This window comes from Cyrtonyx montezumae, unplaced genomic scaffold (assembly GCF_038088225.1).
Source record: "Cyrtonyx montezumae isolate F1298 unplaced genomic scaffold, pur_monq_1.0 scaffold_17, whole genome shotgun sequence".
NCBI classification, from domain to species: domain Eukaryota; kingdom Metazoa; phylum Chordata; class Aves; order Galliformes; family Odontophoridae; genus Cyrtonyx; species Cyrtonyx montezumae.
Window position 1 is genome coordinate 27,157,850 of NW_027071903.1, and position 24,976 is coordinate 27,182,825.

The 24,976-nt window shown below is 42.0% G+C and overlaps 1 protein-coding gene across 1 annotated transcript in view; it reads right to left on the reverse strand.

Moving 5' to 3' along the window:
* HOMER2 (homer scaffold protein 2) overlaps positions 1-24,976 on the reverse strand; it is a 48,986-nt gene that overhangs the window by 3,262 nt on the left and 20,748 nt on the right. Inside the window, exons 3-7 of the mRNA XM_065733947.1 lie at positions 11,392-11,523; positions 5,928-6,020; positions 4,420-4,559; positions 3,115-3,271; positions 1,776-1,886 (exon numbers count right to left, since the gene is read on the reverse strand). Coding sequence (XP_065590019.1) covers positions 1,776-1,886; positions 3,115-3,271; positions 4,420-4,559; positions 5,928-6,020; positions 11,392-11,523 — 633 coding nt within the window. The remainder of the gene's footprint in view (positions 1-1,775; positions 1,887-3,114; positions 3,272-4,419; positions 4,560-5,927; positions 6,021-11,391; positions 11,524-24,976) is intronic.

Consider the following 24,976-nt stretch of genomic DNA (forward strand, 5'->3'; position numbering starts at 1 on the left):
ATGTCTGGTGGAAATAAAGAGAGCGACATGCATTAATGCCACAAACGAACACCACCAACGTGGTTAGCAGGGAAAGACACTAAGAAAGCCTGTGCATCTTGCAGGATGATTGCCAGCGTATCTGAAAAGCACATCTGCAGGTCCAAGAGAAGCTGTGCCTTGATGAGAGCATAAGATCCTCCTGCAGAAACACTGCCCACATGGGTCATGGTCTCAAGAACAAATGTGAGTATATTCTGTTTCTCAGCATCAGTTTACATTTGTGTAAGACTCATCATTTAACATTGTGAATTTTTCTAAACTGCACTGAATAATTTGTTTAACTGATGTACAACTAACTATACCCAGGCAACATTCCAGCTATTGATATGGGGGGAGGAAGAGTAATTTTCTTTTTATTTTGAGATATGAGTTCTCATGCACATTAATATATATACAAAAAAAAAATGCCTGAGTACTCATATGTAAAAATATACTATACTATATATACACTATTATACTATTTACTTACTATATATAATACAGTGTGTATGTGCATAAATATATTCTATATAGTATATGACATATGATGTACAATATATGTCTATATAAATATTTCAATAGATAGTTCTATCCTGACTCCCATGTCTTTAAATTTCTCTCTTCTCATTTTCTAAACAAAGAGAATATTGGCAGTTCTTCTCAGAGGGCAATGTTCACGAGTGGGTTTCATGCTGGTTACTTATGGATGGTTTAGACCTAATCAAGGACCTGCAAACGAAAGCATGCTGTTTGAAAACAAATTAATAAACTGAATGACAGTTTATTCACAAGACAATTGAGTTTCTGGTTCATTTGGTATCACAAAAATGTGAAATTTGAGGAAAATGGTAGTAAATAAGGGTTCTTATATGTGCTATTACCACAGGAAAGCTGGGAAGAAAGCATGACATTTTCCTTGGAAATACGGTGCTGAGAACCATATTATATTTATAACAGTGCATCAAAATCCATCTCCCTAAACTGTTTGCCTTGTGCCATCTTAAAACCCCTTAATAGCACTGCTTTTAAGAGTGCCAGCTGAGATGTTGTAATGGCATACAGCAAACTTTACTGCACCTGCTGACAGCTTTCTTTCTCAACCAGCACAGAGCATTTGGTCACTATAAGGAAGGAAAAGACAAGGATCCCATTATTTTCCCCACTGTTCAGGAGCTCCAAGCCATCAACATCATTCTTCTTAGAAAAATGACCAAATGGGCTACTCCAAATGAACCCAAGTGTCTCACTTTTGGCCTTAGTCTTGAGATCAGAGGGAGGCTGTAAAATGTGTAAGCTGAAGCATATGAGCTTCTGGGAAAAAAAAAAAAAAAAGAAAACAGGACCTGCTATGCAAATGCCCAGTTGCTCTGTAAATGTCTTTTTAATGAAAAATCCTGCTGCTCCTGATGTCTGAGGAACACGGGATGTGGGCACTGACAACAAAAACTGTTTTCAGCAGACATCTGACTGGCTTGGGGCAACTTGTTCCACCTCTCCAGCTCTTCCTGGGGGGTAGAGCATTGCATACACAAACCACCATGCTGTCACAGCACACAGTATCATGAAACTGAGATCTGAGAAACTCTATCAAACTATTGCCGAAGAGTTCTGTCCATAAAATCTAGAAATCAGCAACACCCTGAGACAATGGGCTTTTCCTGGTAAGCTGGACCATAAACCTATGTCCAAAATGAGAAGCAATTCCAGCTCTGAAATGTACGGATGAATGCCTTGCCTATATTCACAGAACTTACCAGCTCTTTGTCCTGAAGCTCTGTTTCCAGCTCCTGGAGACGTCTGCTCAGCTGTGCATTTCTTTCCTTCTCTTTATTTATTTCATTGCACTGCTCCTCCAGTTCTTCAATCTTTAAAAGATTACAGAAAACAGCTGTAACAGTCACAATTCAGAAAATCTGGAGCAGACTACAGCCATTGTGAATGGGCACTGTCCAGTGAGCACAGGGAAGCATGAACAAATTTAACATGTCATGGATCTGTTTCTTAGATCATAGCACTCAACTACTAAAAAATCATTGCTTCTTGCCTTAAAAACAACCCATGAACACATCCATGAGGGAGTGCAGGGGCTGCGCTTACTCTCTTTCACACAGTACCTCATATAAGCTGCTACAGCAAGCAGGGCTGGAGAAACAATCTGCACGTCATTTCTGTGAAACTGATGCAAGGTTGTAATGGATGGGGTGTGTCAGCGTGGCAAGGAGAAGAAATCCATCCCATACTCCTGCATGGCCTCCTCAGTGGCTGCTTGTCACAGCTGCTGCAGCAGGAGAGATGGGGCAGCCAGCCCCTTGCCTCAGGAGCTGCACTTCCCACAGGTTGACGGCCAGCTCACTACAGTGTGTGCTTTAATTCTCAGCTGCTTTGGGATTATATTTTCCCTCAGATAGAAGAAGGTAGGGTCATATGCAAAGACCCAGTTAAGGAAGGGGAAGAAGCTTCCCAGAGCACTGAGGTGGGGTGGCCTCGTCAGGAAGAACCTACGTGGGAGAAAGGCTTGGGAAAACCTCACTGCCTGGCTTCAATGCTGCGTGGTTCCAGCTGGGCTTTGTGTGGGTAACCGTGCTATAACCACTCCTGCTCAGCCACCCTCTGGCAGCACTGGAGTGAGCTCTGAAAGGGATGCACAGCTGTAATCCTACTTTTATCACTCTTCTGCTGATCGTCCTGGCTAGCAGGCCCTGCCTGACACAACACTGCCCAAGCCAAGAGGCTACAGCTCCACACGATGCAGCAGGATACATCCCCCACTGATCCCAGCTCTGTGAACTTCCCTGCCACTGCCTCAGCCCCCAGCCTTCTCTTTCAATGACAGTAACTGTCTCCACACAGAGACAAAGCTGCAGCAATGTACGAAAAGAGCACAGCTAACCCTCACAGTGCCCCGGGGACAATTTCATTGAATGCTCTCACTACAGACGCCTTCTGTCCAGAACTCATATCTGTATCTATGTCTTAAAAACTGCAAATTTGAACTTGCTGGCTGCCTCTCTCATTGTTCACCCTTTTTGGCCACTGCCATGAAAGCTCATGAGGTGTCCTGGCATCCCCTGGTTGCTGCTGGCACAGGGCTACCTTGCTTCTGAGCTGGTCATTCTCCTCCTTGCAGGCTGAGAACTGCTTCTTCCAGTGCTCAATGCTGGCAGCTGACTCCTGCAGTGCCGTGGTCAGACGGGCGTTGCTCTCTCTCAGTGTCTGCAGCTCTGTCTCCCACTTCTTTACGTTGGAGGAACTGGAAAGGACCGGACACCGTTAGATGGGCTGACCATTTAACCCCACATCTTGTTACTCTATCTGACCAGCACACCCTGCTGTCCTGTACCTGTGCATTGCTACACCTTGTCAGCACAGCTGGGACCCTTCAGGATGGACAATGTCAGAGGAGAGGCATGGTTTGTTTTGTGCTCAGCCTTCAATATGCCTTACATAGTGCTGAAGAATGAAGCTAGCCACCCCCCAAAGCTTCAAACTACAGAGCAGAGTGAATGGAGGCTCTGAAACCCCTTCCACAGCAGCTGCTGTGCCTGTGGAGGTGTCTTCAGCAGGAGGAATGAGCAACCAGTATGATTCCAAACAGGTTATGCTACTGAAATGTTGATAAAGAAAATGTACTTCAAGTGTAAAACATGCAGCCTTACAGTTGCTCACTGTGTAATGCTGCCCCCATCACTGCTGCCTTTATTTTAAAGAGCTTTTTAAGAGTAGCTTGATCCTGAAGTATTCTCTATCTATTCACAAATATATTCATGCACAAGAGGCAAAGCAAGCAAGATTCTAGAAAAGAACTGCACTATTTTAATGCAACAGCTTAGCATATTCCAAGTTCAATGCTTTCACTGTGGCTGTAAATTACTCTTTTCAGCATTTCAGATAATTTATCAAAGCAAGTAGCAAAACATGTGACTTCAAGGGGTACCACTTGCAGCTTTAGAAACATCCCCAGAGACTTCTAGGAAGCCCAGTGCAATTACAGTTTTCACTTCAACTGTTTATGGTACAGTGCATTCACTTTAAGAATTTTAAATATCTCTACCTATTTGCATTGAAGTAAATGCAGCAAAAACAAAGGGGAGGAACACATTAACTTCACGTTACCAGTAGCAATTCCTTCTCAGTGACCTAGGGCTTATTTCTGCAGCTCTAAAACTCTGCAAAGGAAAGTGGCGTGGCATCACCAGATGATCTTATCCAGATCAAGAAAACATAAGTATCTCCCAATCAGATACCAGGAGGTGCTTGTTAAAATCTGCTCATTCATTCCTTCTGCTGATCGTTTTAAAATAATGTTAGTAGGTCTGAATAATTTCTGCTAATACCATTAGCCATCAGATAATTACAGCACGCCACTTCAGTGCAATTAAAGTATTAAGGGAACCTCACCTTTGGGCTAGAGCAATTTTTAGTTTATCATTCTCAGACTTCAGCTGTGCCTCAGCAGAACCACCGTGGGATGCCTTCTCATCATCTGTCCCGTTCACACTAGATGCCCGGGTAGAAGATGGTGTTTCACGCCCAGATTCCTGTGGCACAACACACAGATTAACTCAGGTCTTCTTTCTACATCCCACATCTCCTGCAAAGCAGCCTGATTGCCACCACCCAAAGGTAACACCACTTGCACGCAATAGCACTGAAGAAGAGCACAGAGAGCATTTTTATTTTTAATTTCTTTGTCAGCCGAAAAGTAGTCCTGTCCTGCTTGTACCTACACGTCAGTGTGTCAGTGCAGGGAGGTACAAAAGCACAGGACAGATAACTTGTCATCAGCTGAACACTCACTTCATGAAAAGTACAAAGCTTGTCTCTTTAAAAAAAGAATGAAGGAGCAACAGTGATGCACAAAATGAAAGCTCAAAATGTTCAAAAATAACTTCTAATTGTTTTAACAGATGAGGTTTCTGAAGGGCCTTTGGTTATGGTTTTTAAGGTAACGAAACAATACAGTGCCTCTGGAAGCACACAAAGACCAACCCAAAAATATACACAACACTGCTGCTCCAGAGAGATGACTTGCACACACTGCTTGTTTGCTGACCACAAATACAAAACAAGCAGAGGACCATAAAGATCATGACCAAAGTCTTAAAAAACACAAATATCCATGTCAGCCTCTCCGAGCTGTATCTGGACCTTTCCCAGGGCGTTAGTTGCAGCACTGAGCCTTCTGCACCTTTTTCTAGTCATCCAGCCCTATTTCCTGAACAAAATGAATATAACCTTCCTTCAAATACCAGCATAGGCCAAGCACTGCCACCAAACCAGCACTCATCATTTGCTAATACATCCCTACCCAGGGCTCACTGGGCACAGAGGTGCTTGGCTGCGTGGAGGTATGCTGTCTGAAAAGGTCCATTACACAAACTGCAACATGAGCTCTTCCATCCAGCCCCTCACTAAAGAGCTGCCAGTTTCTGCAATGTGGCTTTCAGTGAATCACATCCAGGCAATGAAAGACACTGTGGCTGTGAAGCAAACCTCTGCATTGGCAAACCGAACTCCTATAGAAGTAGGTTAGACAAATGACAAGAAGGGGTATCTTAATAAATCTTACTTATTGTCTGCTGCAGAATTGATGATACACTTGCTAGTGACCCAACCTATGTGCAACAGTACAAATCAAAGGATGTATAGCTTTCCAGTTATTAAAAATTTGCAACTGCCCTTCAGAACTGATGAAAAAACACTTACATAGTAAATGTAAAGGCAAAGAGCATGGATGGATGAAAAATATTCCTCTGACAATGTTAATGCCCAGTAGCTGATAATTACTTCGGGCAATCTTCATTTGATATACTCCCCCTAACCTGCTGCCAGAGGCTGATAGTCCATTAGAAAATTTAGCTTTATTTATCCTGTATGCATACAGGTATTAAAGATAAATTACAAACCTGTGAATGATTGCTGGAGGTCTCAATTTTCTCTTGAGATCTGTCCCTCGCTAGCTTAGCAGCCTCTTTTACTTCTTGGAATTTCTCTGCAAACTGGAAAAAGCATAAGAGGTACTTATTTAAATGATTAACTATTAAACTGGTCGGTTTATTATCTTCATATATCTTATAGATCTCCAGAAGTGACTGACTAATTTTGATAATTTATAATTTTTGGCAAGAAAAAAATACTTTTTAATTATTTGACAGGAAGGTGCTTCCAAAGGCATGGCAATGCAGTTTCTAAAAGAGGGATTCTCTATGAAGTATATACGATTCCATGATCTTACGTACTAAGTCTGAAGTATGTAAGATTATGGAGTCATAGCATCATATCTGGATAAAAAAAAAATATGTCTTCCATTCCTCAGAGCAAGTCAATTAAATTAAAGAATGGAAATGAGCTCATGAGACATCTGCAGGATATATGCAAGGGATTATCAAAACATAGAAAAGATGAGAAGAAGGTGATCTGGATGTGCTACGGGGACATACAAAAATGCAGCTTTTTTGGTCTGATTTTCTTAATACTGGCAAAAATAAAGGTAGAAGGCTTCAGGAAAAGGTTTGAGTGGTTTCTATAAATATCAAACTGGGGGAGTCAGTGGAATGGAAAGATAAAGATGAAAAGCAACAGTCTCATTCCTACAAGTTGCTGGAGGACATCTGCTCCTAAGCCAATCTGGCAGCTTTGAAATACAAGTATTATCGCAGCCAGTCAGTGGAGCGGGGCTTTAAATGCTTTAAAACAGCATGCAAAGTTTAAAAAGGATGATTGCAAAGATGGAAAAAAACGCATTTAAAAAAAAGTAATTAAGGTGCAGGCAGTATGCGAGTAGGTAACTCTCTCTGCTAAGTAACCTGAGTTTTGGAAAACTTGAAACACTAGGAAGGATGAACATAAAAGTACACACAGATAGATCTATTATACTGCAAAAATTTGTGACTAAAAATACTGCCATTATATGCTTGGAAAATTATGACAGAACTGTAAATAAAAGTCTTACAAAAATCACATTTTATAGTCAAGAAGGATCATTATCCACGTACTAATCCCACTCTCTAACTTTCAGATTTACAGCTGGTAGTTAGCATGCACTCTCCTATTACAATACTGGGTCTATATAGATGAATAAATCTTCAACTGGTCTAAGAGAAATCTGGATATACACATGGAGAGAGTGAGCACAGAATGGAGATTTCCAACAAACACACACACATCACTCTTACATCCTATGGAGGAATATATCTTCAAAGCAGACTGAAAGATTGCAAGTCTCTTATGAAGCACTGTGGACAACAGACTGTAACAATGCTTATAAATGAATATGGAGCTCTTGAACCCAGCTGCGTTCTATACAGCAGCTGGAATTGCATATGGAAAGTAATGAGCTTCTATTAGATGGCACGTGAGGTCACTACACACAGAACAACTTGATTACCTTTGTAGCTCTAATAAAGACCATTAGCATCACCTACTCTACATTCGGCCTTACGTGATTTGACTCCAACTTTACATAAAATATCTCCATAATATCTTCCACTATGACAAAACAGCTACAGCTAAAAGATTATTTCTAAAATAGTTTGTCAACGAAGTTCTACACTTGGATTTCTTACAAACAGTAAAGGGCTGTTTCAAGTCTTGCTTTTCTAATAAATCCTTATGGGCAAGTATGAAAAATTTATGAAGGTTCTTCATGGACTTTATGAAATATGAAAGAAGAATTAGAAGTGATCTATCACATTTTATTTTCGCAGCTATCTTCATAAAGCACACAGGAGACTGCTGTGAAAAATTATGTGAGCCAAAAAGAAAAGGATGTTTTTACACAGTGCCATAATGGAAATTGTATGTGACTAAACAAAGGCAACCTTCAAATACAAAACTGATGAAGATCTCTTCACACAGTGGATTTCAGTCTCCAGTTTACCAACACACATTTAATGCATTTTATTTCAAAAACAAGTACCAGTAAATGAGATTTTCACCAATCTGAGACAGACCCTTGACTTTAAGAGTGAAAGTATTACCTTTACTTCTAAGCATTGTTACTGTAAAGAGGACTACAACAGAAACTGAGGTGGAAGACTTCTGTTATTTGTTTATCCCATACGCTGGGTTGCAGTCCACAGAGCTGTGGTGCTGCTCTTTTTTTATTCTTAGCTAATTAAGAACTGCCAGATTTTGCTCAGTCTATTTTTGAAAGCTGAAAAGCATCCCTTGGCTTGCTATGAAATTAAAGCCTTTCACTTGATTATTTTCCTAAGCACAGAATCATGACAGTGACAGCCCCAACCCAGGCAGTGTTACCAGAGCTAACTGCTGCCTCTACAGCAGCTGACCTACTCTGCCTCAAACAACTGACAAATCATTGAGATACTAAAAAATCACATCACCACCAAGTCTAAAGCAATCAAACCACTGCAACAATACAGCACTTTTCAAAATGGGAAATTCTTAGTTAAAAAGTGAAACAATCTTTGTAAGTGAAAACATGGTAAATGTGATCTCAAGGGGCAGCAGCATGTGTAATTCTCCAAAACCAACTTCTTACCACCTTTCCTCCCTTCGCCTTCCCTCTCCTTCTCATTGTCCTTGGGCAGGCAAAGTTCCCTATAATTAGCAAAAGAAAGACAAGCAGGAGAAACACTAACTGAGACCTCTCCAACATGCTGCCCTGGCTGCTGATACACCTCACTGCCCTAGAAGGCTGTAGGACCAAACTGCAGGGTGGATTGGCTGCTCCCACCCCTGAGAAGCCCAGCAGCCCAAGGATGGGGCAGCCAACGAGCACTGCCGCCACTAGGAGTCTTGACCAGTGAGATTTGGTGGGGACTCAAAGATGCTGCATTGCGTTAGAGACTGTTCAAATCTGCAGCCAGTCTGTCACCTGGAGAAATATATAAATATGTAGAAACAGAGATTCTTAACATTTTACACATTAAGAAGCATTATTTTGTGCACACGAATTTAAAGCTCCAGCACTATATTTCATGTCTCCTCCTGTGCTGGTGTCACGCATGTGAAGCAGAGCTGCTCCCACCCACAGCAGTACCACACAGATCTCCTTGCCCTCTGGGTTTGCATGATGGGCTATGCAGTGCTCCCACCTGGGACCAGTGGGTGCCTGACCCACACTGGATGTGTGGCATTGCCACTATGGCTTTCCCTCAGGGCCAGGCAGACTGTCAGGGATGAAAGTGGCCAGGAATCATACTGCACATATAACACCCACATGCATAAATTGAAATCAAAGGTCTGGAGCTTCCCAGAAGCCAGCCAGAGTTGCTTTATGATGTGTAAAGTCTGGGCTTATTGGACTTCTCACCTGTTTAAATCTCTGTCCCTACGCCCTTGGCTAGTTACTGGTCCTAAATTATCATGTCTGTACCACAGCATCTTGAGTGATAGCAGAAATGTTACCTTGCAGATTGGTGTGCAAAACACATCACTAGTTTTACAGCATCATCCCTGCCTCTCCATCACAACCAGACAGACCATTAATTCTGGTTTGAGTCCTACTTCAATTTTGGTGTAAGAACATCTGAGACATTTTTGAGGCACAGAGTGAAAGAGGTGAAGGAGGGCCAGTGAACCCTGTGGGGAGGGGAAAGGACCCTGACCAGGACTATCCACATTGATTGAGAGAGTCGCTGTGTCTGTGGTTAATTAGGTTACTAGGTCACTGAATGCAGTTTTCATTAATGGCTCATGTTTAATTTGAACTGCTTGTCCCTACAGGTATGGATTAATGCTTAAGCGTCCCAAGAGAAGAAAGCCATTAGAAAGAGACAATATATTTTATTAGAGCAGCCAATATGCTTAAAAAATGCAGGAGTTGATAGGTGTGCTAACCACTTCTCATGTCTCATTATTATCCATTGTTTTCAGCAGGCATTCTTCATTTTCATTTACTTATTTATTTTAAGCCAGGGCTATTGATCTTTGATTCACAGGAGTTTTAGCACACCCTCCCAACTCCTGGCTAAAAGCTTCAGGCATTTTTGGGAAGCCTGGCACACTGTTATTTGTATCTTTTATAAGAGTGTAATGACATCAGCATAAAATGAAACGATTTCACTATTCCCCATACACTTATATTTCTGTAATCTCTTCACCATCTTTGATCTTTTATACTAACGGCTTAATAATTAAATGGAGGAGCATGATCATAGGGGATATCTTTATCCCATTGCTTTGCACAGCAGTAATAAAACAGTTTTTCTAACGTTTTCAAGACAGACAACTGTCCGATTTTCAAATACATCATTTTAAGCCACTTTCAGAAGAGCCCCTTAAGCCATCTCTTTTCAACATTCTGCCCAGATACAGCCTTTCTGCTGGTTTCGGAAGCTTCTCCTGCAAGCAGAAGGTTGTAGCATGGGCAACGGGCACTTCAGCAGATTCCCCTTCACATTAACCTTCTTACTACTTATTTAGTTGCTATAAACATCTCTCAGAAGTGAAATGAGCACTCCTCTATATCTAAACATCACAAAACCTCACTACCACAAACACTGCATTTTTAAAAAGCAGTTTTGCATGTGATTGATTGGGCGGCCTTAGCATCCCAGGACAGCATCCCATTATTGCCACAGCACCTTAGCAGTCATCCTAAATCCAGAAGTGATTTAATATGTAAAGTAAATTACATTTTGTATTTAAGAAACACTTCCAAAAAACTCATATCTGGAAACTGCAAAAACTCAGTAAAAAAAAGTTTTAGAAAACTAAAACCTTGCAAAAACTCGATTGAAATGTCTCCCTTCAATTGCAATAACTTGCCTTAGCTATTTTAGACACTACCAGAAACTTCCTGTTCTCAGGAGAAAAGCATGCAAGAGGACAGCAGCACAACAGGCTGCATACCATGTCCTGGGACACAGTGTTTAGTTAACTGCTAAGCCCAGTGCCAAGAAGCCACGCTTCAAGTGGCAGCTATGTGCTAGGTAAGTAGTGCTTTTCTGTTGCAGGAACAAACATCTCTAACACTTGATGAGCACTTGGCAAGACCACACATCTAACAATAGAGAATTTATTTTAAACTGCTGGTTACTCATTACCAGAGGCAGTCATGTGCTGCTGCAGCCAGACCCTACCCAGGGCTGCGCTGCACTGATACCAGGGTCAGGGCAGCTCAAGGAGATGCAGCCCTGGTCCCTCTTGGCTTCGCAGCTCTGTGAGCATCTGGAATTGCAAACGTTTTCAACCACACTGGGGTGTGGAAATCAAATTTATAGTTTTGACCACAGAGTTTGCAATGCAGCCTGCTTCTGCACACAGAGATACTAGCAAGTTATAGGATATGATCGATGTGGGTGGATGAAAAGGATGTGCGGAAACATGCAGACTGGAAGATGCTGGATGGGTACATGCACTTCTTCACTCTCAGCAAACAAAACTGCCTAGGAGTCCCGTTACCTTGGACAGCTGCTGCTCAGAGGGAAAGCCCAACCCAAACACAGTGTTGGCTCTGCTGTCCGCCCACTGGCCGAACTTCTGCGAGGTTTTAGTGAAGGTCATGTTGGGGGTGATTGTGCTGTTTATGATCACCTGTTTAGAAACAGATAAGATAAGAATTAAAAAGAAGCCACATCAGAAATTTATAACCTAGCAACCGTATAATTCAAAGCAATCAGCAGTGAACAGAGAAGCTGCAGTATTCCCAGTCATTTTTCCCAAAACATACATTTCACATATTGTCTTACTTGATGCAGGAACTGTGATGTTTTATCTTATTTCCTTAGTACCAACACAGTCCTGCAGTTCAACACCACAGAACTCAAAGCAGGGACAGGAGGTATAAAATGACCCTGGCAGAAACGTGGAATTGACCCCACTTCTTCCAGCATGGAAGCATACAAATTATAGTTTAACAGCGAGCTTAACCAGGGAGAGCAGTAAGTTACATCACCAACAGTACTCATGCAGTTTCAAAAGTAAGTGTCTTTTTTTAATATTCTGCCACTTTCACACGGACTGATATCTGATTCAGCAGCCTTGAAAGCAGCAGTAGTTCTTGTGATCAAAGAAATGGCCAACAAGAGGAAGGCCACCGGGACACGGTCTCTCAGGAACTTGGTAGGAAAAGCACAAAGCATAACCATACAAAAAAGGAATGAGATATACATGCCAGTTCATTATCAAAAATCTCAACTTTATTTTCAAGATACATCATTATATGAGCCTAGAGACTCCTTCCCTTGAAAATGAATTCATGAACAACAGTCTTCCTGCTAGCAGAACAGAAGCCTTCTTTAGTAACATGTACGATCATTTCCAATATGCAAATTATGCAGTAATTAAGCCAAATCCGTGGGACAGCTTAATTAACATGATCAGGAAGTATCCTGGCAACGTTATTTGCTAGGTATTCCAAGCAGATTTTTCCTAAGCTATCATTTACATTTAGCAAAAAGCGTGAATTAAATTTACCAGAGAAAAGAACACTCCTTGCCTCCATCCCCTCCCTAACTTCTGCCCTCTGTGTGGATGCTTTTATTTTCCTTCTGAGAAACCTGTTCATCTCCACTGGTTCTTCATGCTCTGTGTCATCACTTCCCAACAAGTGTACAATTCCCTGCCATGTGCACAGAACTGACTTCGTCACACAATGAGTTGATCCAGACCAAGCTCAAAAGCAGTATGAAATCACTGCTGCTTGAAGCTTCTCACCAAAAGGATGAAAGCAGGGCAGGGCAAGGTGGCTGATGCTCGTAAATTCTATTTCATTGTTTTTACTAGGAAGAATCGGGATGAGAAGGGGGAAGAGGTGATTCTTCTTCAGCCAGTGCTGGCTGACATAAGCTGAGTAGAAATGAACTTCTGGAGGTGAAGTGTGGTTTTGTATGCCTGTCTCGTAGGAGGAGGCATAAGGAAAGCTGTCCAGATGTGCTCCATTCCATCTGAGCCACGCAGCAGAAAGGAGGCCAATATAAAAACCTAAGCTCAATTCCAGTGATTTAAATTAAAAGAAAACCAAAGACTTCAAAGATTTTATGTATGGTTTTGACAATTCAGAGGGAGGATGACAATAGGAGGATTGGATGACACAGTGAGTCACAAGAAAGGGAGGGAAATCTATAGCCAAACAAGAGAAATTGGGATGTTTTCCAAAAACATTAAAAAAAGTGCTATATGTATATCCTACATCAGACAGGTAATCTACTTAAACATATTCGGCTTATTGAGTTATTGAATTTATTTTAGAAGCTCTGAAACAACCATCAATTTCAAGTGATAAAAAGTATTATTTCAGTCCTACTGTGCCTATCATATTAGACATCTTTTGGTGAAAAACTAATAAAATGACTCCTCTCACTGAAAGGCAAGAACCTCCTCCACAGGAAGCTGACAATGAGAGTAATAAATTCCTAACATAAACATTTAGAAAATAGAAATATGAAAACACCAAAGAGAATTTTTAGACCACAGTCCAACATCAAAGAAATGGTAAGAGGAATAATGAAGACTACAAACTATAACACAAAGCAACTGATTGAGCAATGAGATGAAATACAATAGCTTAGCACCTTAGAGGCTTTTTCTATAACCAGCACAGAATCCAAGGGAAGGTTGTGGTGATCACACACCTCCAAGAAACTGACAGTTCATCTGCTATATTTATAAAAAGCTGCAATTAGTGAGACTGCTTGGAAGCCAGTTCTAGTTTCTTTTCAGCCCTCCTCAGTGAGTCAGATGCCCCAGACACCACAGACAAGTGGAAACCTGAGGAAAAAAGCTATATGGAAACAGACAGGAGACAGGGAACAACACAGCGATGTGAGGTACACTATTTTCATCAAGAACCCAAAACATAGCACCATACAGGCCTCTACAAAGAAAGTCAACACTATCCCAACCAAAGCCACAGAGCTGTGGGAAGGCTTCCCACAATCCATTACCACAGTCGTATAAGAAGAGTCCACTCATCATTCAGATGTGCTCTTATGAAGCAGCTTTGCATTGGACCTCATTCTTATAACACACATGATGGAATTCTGATCGTATCAAAACCCCAGATAAATGTGGGGACTGCCACCCAGGGTAGCAGCTTCAAAGACAAACAGCTCTAAAGAGCTGCCATCAGTCCCTGAAGCAGTTAATGTGTTCTCCCTGCAGACAAAGGCAAAGAGGAGCATAATGTAATAAGCACCTTACAGAATAATAAACTCATTCATCACGCTGGCTGAGTTGTCTACATGTGGTTAAAAAAAAATCTGCCTTTGCTCTCATCTAGATGCCAGCACGTCAGATGGCAAACATTCCTGCTACGTCCGCATAAGCCAAACAAAATCTCAGACTAATTTCACTTCCTCTGAGAGAAAAACAATTCTGACAGATCTAAATTTTTATTTAAAGATGACACTGAATAATTTTTACAGTACGAGGTAGCACTCTGTCAACCAGAAATGACTCGAGATGTTTAGGAACGCACACACAGGGCACATTCATCAGACAAAAGTCAGGTAAATAAAGTGGTGCAGGGCAGAGCCCTTGCAGGCTGAAACACACCCACCCTACTGCCTTCTCACAGAGAAAAGCTGCCAAATAAAACAAGCAGAGAGGTCATAAGATGACCTGGGTAGAAGAAGTTGTACTGGCAGCCCGAATCACTCATGATCTATGAATGGTGTACGTACACACAGCCACCTTTTATTGCGGAGGACGCTTAGAGTATTTAAAGGGTCCTTCCCATATTACCCTTATCACCAAATCGTGCTGGTGTCAAACCTGAAAGGCATTTGCTCAAGTCAAGGTGAGGTTAACACATGCACAGGAGCCCACGCAGAATGGTGCTGGAGCAGCCAAGGGCTACCAGCAGCTTGGGACATCCTGGCAGCATCATGTTAGGTTTCCAGAAGTAGAAGCATAGATGGGAGCAGGCTCAGCCCCAAGAGGAGAGAGCCAATGGCTGTGAGCATCTGGCAAAGCCACCAGTGTGCCCTGAGCAGCACTGGGACATTTCCTCAACAGGGACACCCACCAAGAGGACGCCAACCCACACAGCCAGCTCTGGCAAACCTTTCTACCTGGGAACAGACTGAAGAGCTGTGGAGTAGTTTGATTAGCCAATATGTTTCAGAACTGCACTAAATCAAATCAGAAATGGGACAGAAATAATCTCGTCCCTTATCCTGAGACCAAAGTCCCAGTTCACCAGATTAAGAATCATTCTGGAATTTCCCCTTTAAATTCACATCATCTGCTGTTCTGAAGCAACTTCACCTCCAGAAAAACCCTAAGGCTCAAGGGCATAGTACCTTCTCATTAAGAAGTCACTACATTAAAACCTCCCCATTTCATTTTCACACCTCTCAATATGTGCTTTCCAGTTTGCAGCCCTTGTGAAATTTAATTTCCTCAACCCACCAGGCTGCTAATCTTCAGTAAAGATGTAACTCAGTCTAAAAACAGAATTGATGAGGGCAGGGAGCTGCCAGTCCTCAGGCTGCAGCTATCACAGGCTCAGCGGGTTCTTCCAGCTCATCAAGCCTATGTGAATCAGAAGCACTTGTGACCCCAGACGTGAAGACGAAGGGAAAGGGATGGGTTTGCAGAGAAATTCTCCCTCTACCTCACATATTCAGCATCTCCCTTGTGGAATTTATCTATCTACATTTCCATGATTTGAACTATCTACCACCCTTTGCTAATGGCTAGACTGAAACGAAATGTCTTTCACCAATAAATCATTGGTCTAAGAAAACAAACTGCATATTATGTGAGTGAAATGACATGGAGAGAAAGGTGCTAAACTCTGTGAGAAGCTTAGAGCTCTTCATCTCCTGAACAAAACAAAGAAGCTACTGCAACCTGGAGCCTATACCAGCAGGTGCACATTGAATTGCAGAAACAAACCACTCACCTGTGACCTCATGACATCAGATCATCTCTGTTCTGGCCTATGAAGGCAGCACACACCCACACATCCATGCCATTAGCCATGACAGGGTTAGCAAAAAGGTAACGGGGGGTCGCCAGCTTCCAAATGGGATCAAGAGTAGCACAAAGACACACTCACAACAAGAAACTGGAATGGAAAAATGAACAGCCCTTGACCAAAACAGCGAAACTGTAATGTAGGAGGAATAATTACAGCTGTCTAACAAATCAGGGCCAGTAGATATGATGAAATCTTTCTCCCCACCCTTTCTGCTAAGACTCTGTGGAAGGTCTTTCAGAAAGAAAGGAAAAAAAAAATCCTGGGAAAACTAAAAGCAGCATCTACATATTTGAACTTTGCCTTATCTGCTGCATCTCCCACACAGGCCGTGTTCCAGCTGGGGTAGGCTGAGCAGACTGGGAGCACCATCAACATGCCAAAGAGAACACAATGTCTCCGTTCTGCCATTCTTCCTGCTCTGCTCCATCACTTGTGTGCAGCAGTGGGCAGGAGACAACTGCCAGGTCAGTCAGGTAACCAGGACTATGCCACCCAGACAGATTTCAGAAGCATCCATAACATTCGATGCTAAGAAAGCAAGCATGGAAGGGAACCCACAGTGATCCACAACCCTCACGTGCTGCTGCTGCTGCTGCTTTGTGGGAATAAGGGCCATTTCTACAATTGCATTTCTCTCTTTTCCCTACAGTTCCACTCTGCAACCCCAGGGCTGTGCATTTTTAACCCCATAAAGCAACAAATCCAAAGCCACGTATGACATATAGGTAGAAGTAGCACTTGACCTCCTATATGAGAAAATATGTAAAAATTAAAAGCCCTCTCCCCCTAAATATAAAGACTAGTAACTGTTTTTCCTCTACTAAACTATTTCTGTTGTAAAGTCCTCATTGTGAACCTGTCCAAATGCAACAAAAGTGGGTTCACAGCGATGTGAATTCTATTAAGTAAACCTCCTGCTACACCTACTCCATTGTGCTTTTTCTTCCTGAAGTAATTAACATCTCTGCGGAGTTGGTTTCCCACCTCCTCCACCCAGTCTAAATCTCTAAAGTCTCCTATTTTTGCTTTGACATCTGATGAGAATTTCTTTTCCTTTTCAGCACAGCATACACATCCACCCACCACCCGGCTCAGCACCAGCTGCTGCTTCTTGAAGCAAAGCTACAGCACTGCTTTCCAGCCCCTCTGCTCTAGAACAAATTGTCACCCAGGAATTTCATGCAACGTCTCATAAAACGTACAAACTGATAAACCTGTGTGTTATTGCAAGGTGAGAAACAACATTTCTAACTTTCCAGAGACGTGAAGAAGAATTCAGTGAAGATGTTATTTCTTCCTGGTGACTACAAATAGAATGGGGAGAAGGTTGCTTTACTTACAGATACAGAAAAAAAAAAAAAAACAACCACATAGTTGTCTCACATCTGTGCTTCGGGGGATCTCATATAAGCATGTAGTATTTGCATAGAGTGTAACTGAATCCACATGAAGCATTTAAGCTGTCTGCAGCCTCAAAGCTTCATCACAGCCTCATTTCCTTCTCTTTATCCTGAAGACCCTGCACAGAGGTCAGACAAGGACTTATCCCAGGACCCCAAGCATGTACACATAACAAAAACACCTGCAGAAGGTAGGTACAGTTAAAGATGCAGAAACTGAATGAGCCAAACAAAGAAAAGATGACCAACACTGCTTTTAAAGACCAGGCTGAGATGATGCCTGAGAGACAGATGCCAGCAGCCTGAAGCAGGGCTACAGGACACGAGCAATATGACATGGGTGGAATGATAAGACCATGGTCATACTTAAAGACTCCTCTATTCTAAATGGCAGCCTACACACCTCAGTAAGCAGCTGGCAGTGAGACAGGGTATCTCTGCCTCTCTGAAACATGGAAAAAACTGCCCTTTGGAATGAGGAACAACCAAGAAGGACAGGTATGTTACTCTTGGCAGATGACAGAACCTGCTTGGCATCTTCTGAAGCACCCAGACACAGTCATTGCTAGAAGATAGCCTGACAGGTGCTATTAGGTCCTGCAACACTCAAAAGCAATATTATAACCTAACTGAAGATATGAAGTAGCCATGGAATAACATAAAATAACAACCCCCATCCATTCTCAGAGACACCTGATGGCTTATTTTGCTGTTAGAAAATAAAGGTAAGTGGAGGTTAGAGCATCCAAAGAGAATCAGCTTTCAAAATTATCTAGCGTTTAGAAGTTGAAAGCCTTTTATACTACTTCTGATTTTCCCTCTAACAACTACAGTGCCATTGAATGTAACGCCACAGAATCAAGGAAGGAGAAACGCGTTGGGGTTTTGTTTGCTTAATAAAACAGAAAAATATTGCATTGAATTATGCTTGATGCTCAAGTTTTAAGAGCACACAATGCAGTGTCGTTTATAAATAAACTCCATCTGGCATTACTCGATTAGCATGTTTGATACATTAAATCTAATGGGGATTTTTCCAGGTATTAGGTACCTCTGGCACTACAACAAGGAGGAGGGAACAAACAATAGATGCAGCTGTTTCATGGGAAAAGCATTTCTTAGAGCTCCATAAACCACGGATTCATTACTTTCAGTAGCTGAACTTAAACAAACAAAAACAATTAAAAAAACAAAACAAAAAACTTGGAGGAAAAAGCACACTGCAAAACCTATCCCGAAACTGAACAGCACCACCACACTCCCTGAGCTTTGGTGAGCAAGTGTGAAAAATTTTGGCTGTGTAAAAAATATGCCTGCTGCAAGAGTTTTGCTTTGCTTAACTAATGAAACAAAAAAGATAAGGGAAAGCATCTGCAAACTCTTCCATGTTGTGCCTGTGAGGACAATGATACTAAAAACCTTAATTTTATCTTATCTAATTACAAATATGGATCATTTTCCCCTCGGATTTTTTTTACAGATTCTTCAAAAGCTCTGTTAAGATCAAGGACCACGACCTGAAACTGAGCTTTTACAAGAAGCTTTACGGAGAGGAAAATCTATCCAAGATAGAAGGTTCCATATTTGCTGGTACAACCAGAAATCCTCTAGTATGCATTTTTTTTTCTCTGTAAATTGTATTAATGAATAGGTTTCTGCAGCACTGGTTCAGTTGTGTGGTCTCTCCACGGAGCTGGGGGCACAAACACGTGCGCTGTACCTGCCAGGCAGGATCAAGCAGCAGCAGGTATGCTTCCCATTCTTTTGTCAAAGATTAGTTGCTGGCACTTTGTTTTCTGCTCTCCCGAGCTCACTAACTGGCTTCTGGAAGACTTCTTCCAGAAATAAACCAGACAACAAGCAAAGGATTTTTCACATTTCAAGTGTAATAACTTGGAAAGAGATTAATACAGAAACACTTCAGTGATGCAAGCTGTACAGCTCTACCCAAATCCCATCCTCAGCAGATGCTCAGGACTTCTGGCTGATGCAGTCTCAAGGGACCCACCACATTTCCTGGTATTTACTTTGCTCCATTTCCCAGCATTTGACAAGCTCTCTTTCTCTTGCAGCCCTGGGTCTTGTTTGCACAAACATTTTTAATGTTTCCCTCCATTCCCAGCTCATCTCCACTGCTATCAGCAATTCAGAAATAACTCCTGCAGTTAAGCAGTTACTCCTTCTGAACACTCAGGGACGTACTTGCACAAGCACACCCCACAACACCTGCTCTACCACCTCAAACAGCATCAGCAGTGGCTGGAAACTTCTGCAGACACAACTCCAGGCTACATATCATCTTCCCAGTGATGAGATCCCACACCACCCCTCCTTCTGAATTTCTGAATACTTGATATCACCTTGAGCAAACAAAGGATGATGCTTGCGGGCAGTCCCACGCTTGGCTGACAGCTCTGCATCCCCTTTAATGCTGCATTTCCTCACTACCAAACATCAAAGAAAATATAGTCAAGTTATTTTAATGTCTAGAGAGAAACAAAACCTCAAGTACACCATAAACACAGATAACGTTAATATTTAAAGATCATTGGGGATTGTCATTTTCACTTAATTTCATTCACTCTTATTTCAAAATTTATTTGAGAAGAATACGAAGCCTTGGATTCTGCAGCAGAAGGATCTGTTGCATACCTCAGTGTGTTGGCTGCACAAAACTATTGATCTTTAAAATGTGTATTTTATTTTCTATTTGCATCTGTCCTGCTTCAGCTATCAGCTTACTGCCTGACAGATTATCACAGGCATTTTCCTGGTATCACCCCAGAAGTCACACTTCTCCGTGCTACTCCACAGGCTGAATGATTTGCATCTCCTGTGTGGTAGAAAGACTCTCTTAAATTGAGAGCCCCTCCTGGAGTCCTTCACAATGAACTACCACTACTACATGCTCACCACGACTCTGCTACATCACTAAATGGAATTGTGAAACAGAAATTAAAACTAGCATGGAAAAAATATTAATTAGTTTCACTGAATGAGAACCACAGCTTGGATGAACCAGGTGAGTTATGACCCAGGGCAGGACAGATGTTCCCCTGCTCCTAATCCACTCATCACACATAACTAAGGAGAGCATCACTGCATGCAGAGCAGCTGCCTCTCAGAGAGCAGCCCCATCCAGCTTCATTACTTACAGCACAAAAGGGTCAGTGAGAAGTGGTCAGAGACTCTTCCAGCATCAGTGCCAAAGCACTTTGTATAGTCCAGTTGGTGCTAAAACCTGCCTGGTAGATGAGCACCCACCTCCACCTCCAGTTCGGAAGTCTGAAGTGGGAGGAGCCCTACTGCAGCTGCCTTACCAAGCAGTAGATAAAACAGCACCAAATCATTCTAAAGGCTGTAATATGGATTTGCAGCAGTTCAATATATACACACAGGTATTATTATAGTTGCTCTGTCTCAGTGGCAAAGTACTTTTCTACATTATATTTACCATACTTAAAGATCATAAAGCCACAACTAATGTTTTTTCTCATTAGTCATCACACTAGCATAAAAACAGTGAGATGTCTGTTATACATATAAACAAAATGTGCACACTGGAAAACAGGATTGTGCATTAAAATTATATTCTATACTGTGTTTTCATATTTCAAAAGATGCTCTTTTGATGCGGGGGGTTAATTAGTTCCATTTGTTGGAATTACTCTGTTATGGCTCCAGTATAATCTCCAGTACTAATAATCATGGTGAAGTTGGTTCCAATAGTTCATGAAATACTTAACATACCATGATAGGGGTAAAGAGATGATGAAAGCCATCAAATATGCTCATTTTTCTGTATTACAGCAGAGCGCTAGTTGAGCAATGGAAATCTATTGGCATAGGAAGGTTTCTGGATGAAAAACACTGCCTCACTTGGACCCCAAGAGCTCAAGGCCTGTCTGTCTGCCCACTGCCTTTCCTTTGGAGCTGGGACACTTTTGGGGCTCATTAAACAGCAGTGGGTGGGTGACATGCTGCCTTTTTGTTGAAAGGAACTTTTCTCGTTGGCTTTCAGTAACAGAGGCATATATAACACTGCGCTCATGCCCCTTCATTTTATGGTGGGCAGTCCTTTTGGGACACCCAGAGAAGAATCCTGGAAGAAATGGGATGAAGGGCAAGAAGAACACAACAGGAAAAGTCCTGGAAAAAAAAAAAATAAATCTCCATCTCAGTTACTTGGCGGTGAAAAAAAGTCTTGTGAAGCTGGAATAAGTATTTTCTGCTAAATTAACCAGATGTTACCAGCAGGGTCTCTCTGGGAACAGCAGCACTGCTGCCAGCAGAGCGATGCACAAGGAAGGCGAGGAGCAGCAGGCAGCCCGGCCAGCCCTGGGCAGCACACGGCACAGCTCGAAGGCGGTCACTGCACTAAAATTAGGGCAGGCCAAACGGGAAATAAAGGAACCTCTGTCTGTTTGACAAAACACATATTTGCTCACCCACACCTTTGAAAATCACTGCGTTTTATTAAGGATTGCTGTACGCCCACTGAAAGAAGAAAAGACAATGCTTCACTTTCTAAGGTCATTTTCATTGCTTTTTTTTTCTTCCCATTATCTTTTCTATCCAAGGCAGTAAAACATCCTCCGATCATTCCACTACGAAATTATGACAACCATTATCTGCTTACAGAAGTGCTGTGGGGTCACACTCACCCCACCACAGAGGAGCACATCTTCTCTGAATGTGACAAGAAGAGGTGTGCCATGGTCATTCGGATCCCTGTCCATCACAAGTCACATCCACGAGGTCTCAGAGGCACAGTTAAAAGCTACCACAGCAGTGCAGAGCTGTTGCAGTGTGCACATTGCTGGAAGCCTCTATTCAATTCAGTTCCACATTACTTGATAGGTTTTTCCTGAGCAAGAGTTGATATTGGTTTAATGGCTGAAGTTACATCAATGAAAGAAAAAGAAAAAAATCCACAAAAAACTTGCCACACGAAGGAATTTCATCTGTGCTACCATACCCCGCAATTCCTTTTCCTGTGAAGGGAAGCTCCTAAGAGTCACCTTTTGGCAAAATACCCTAGAATATTTTTAACAACTATGACTTAAAATAATTTCATTTGCACGGGCAAAGAAAATTGTTTGTTTTGAATCTCTGAGTACAGAACCGGTAGAACTCAGAATTGACTATAAATGTGCAGAAGATACTCTGCCTCCATTCACAGGAATAGAAAAAGCACCATCGTGAAGAGGTGGGTAGCAATTAGAACTGGTAGAGGAACTGAGAAAGCCAGAAATACACCAAATATTAGCAGATCTACACATCATCCATTCCTACTGCTCAAATATCTGCTGCCAAATGCTGCTGGGGCTCTGATTCTGCTCTCCAAATCACACTGTATCCTCCTGGTACAACACATCCCAACAGACCTTTGTGTAAGAGCATTTTAACAATCAGAACACAAACAGCAAGTAAACAGCTTTGTCATATTGTATTATGAACTGGATTCACTTTGGGGAACAGTGTACGAATATTGATTGGCAAAATTTTGCCCATAGTGTCATTCTTAATAATTGCAATTTACTTCAGAAACAGACCTACTTATTTTGCTTCTCTAGCTCAGTAATTTTTCTTTCTCTCTCTTCGATACTTTAGCAAAATTATGCCCAACTCTGTATCTTCCATCTTCAAGGCAACTGTTAGGTAATAAACACTTTTAAATCATCCAGCGAGTGGGAATGTGTCAATCAACATCTATTATCTCTGAAACACAAAGCCCTTCTTTCCCTATCATATATTTACCAAAACTACTCTTGCAATCCATTAGGGCTTGAACTTCAATTTTATTTTTTTTTCCTAATCACTTGATTAAAGATCCCACAAACAATTTCTAACTGGCATCTGAGGTGACGCTCTCTGCACCAGTTTACTTGGCTCCAGCAGTCTCAAAGCATCCCCTATAGAGCTTATTGCTGGTTACTAATGTTTAAGGCAGCTTTACATTATTTGTTAACTTATTTCTCTAAAGATAAAAAGGATACTGTCAAACTCGCAGGTTTTCTAGGCATATAACATTCTAACACTTGAAAATGAGGACAGAAGTTTACTTCTGAGGTCCAATGAGGATTATATTTCTTTCTGAAATTCTATATGGAAACAAGTTCCATATCCTCTCCTTCATCTATATTGCCTGGATAACGTATATTTCCAATTCAAAACAAGTGAAAACAAACCCACTAATCAAGACACTGCCATGCATTATTCCAGAAGATGCTGGAGGATACTGGCCTGAGAAATTTCCATGCTTTGCAACCTCCTTTCAAACTCTAAATTGCAGTATAATGTAGGTCATTTTTAATGAGGAGCCTTGCATGTGCCTTCCCCCATGCACTACACAGCAACGAGACACTTCTGAGTTTATGTTCTCCCTGCATTATTGCTGTATTTTGTCATTTTTCAACAGGTTTGGCTTTTGCCCACAAAGCTGGGGTCTTCATATAGCAAAGTCTCTCGGTTGCCTCATTAACTCCAGATCAGTGTGTGCTCTTGCATTTTACTGTACCATTTCCTTCAGCATTCATTATGCCGCAGTTCAAACAGCCTCTGGCTAGAAACTTCTTAGAACATCATGACGAAATTATTTTCTAGACAACACAGAAGTCAGTTATAATGTAATTAAAAGATAGGCTAATCTATCCCTTTCTTTGGCAATGATATCTCAGTCAACATCATTTAGTGCAAGCATTTATGGTATCTGTGAAATCTTTTGCTATAAATTGCACTCTACTGTCCACAGCAACTGTTTTTGTGTAGAAGATGTAGGAATTATAAAACCTGTCCTCTTCCAGGCTTGGAAACAGAGAGGAATTAAAGGGATACAAACTACTCTGAATCCATGGATGCCACGTTTCAGGGCTTGCCTCTGCAAGCCTTCCAGCAGGGATTTTGCACTGGGCATGGCCTGCCAGGCTGGTGGTGCCTTCGAGGGGCACTCAGCCTGCTCTGGGCTGCCTCACATTCTGCGCAGCAGCAAGGCCAGCAGGCATCAGCAGCCCTGCACTGTTCTGCATTCTGGATTTAATGACATTGCCTTGCAAGTCAGTGTGCATCATGTTTGTCTAAAACTACTAGAGAAGGCACTTTGCATCCAAGGATGGTGAGCTGTTGGAGATACATGTCCTTCATCCCCACCTTCCCTCAAGGCCCAGTCACTTCTTTCCCTCGAGCTTCAGCTTTCTGTCATTAAAAGATGGATAATTTTGCCTGCAGCGATGCTAATCTGCCTGATACTTGCCAACACACGAAGACTATTCTAACAAGTGACATGTAAAGCAGGACAGAGCCAACCAATGCTGCCTGCTCTCTTCCTCACAGACTACCAGGCTTCACTTTGGGCTAGGAAAGTAGGTCACAGCGCTAAGCAGTAGTTGTGTGAGGGAGAAGAGGGACTTTTATCATTAGCTGGGTACAAACATCCCTCTTTTTCCACATCAGCACTCTTAAACGGACAGGCTGGGAAATGGGACTCTCCAGAGGCGAGTGTACAGGCAGCGTTTCTTCTCAACCTGCTCCTTAATCAGCACAGGCTCAATACAAGAGGAATAATTCATGTGATGAGCAATTGATCATTGCTTGGAAAGCCCCAGGGGAGAATTTTAATGGAGGAAAGCTTGCCCTATTCTAGGGCACACTCAAACAGGAG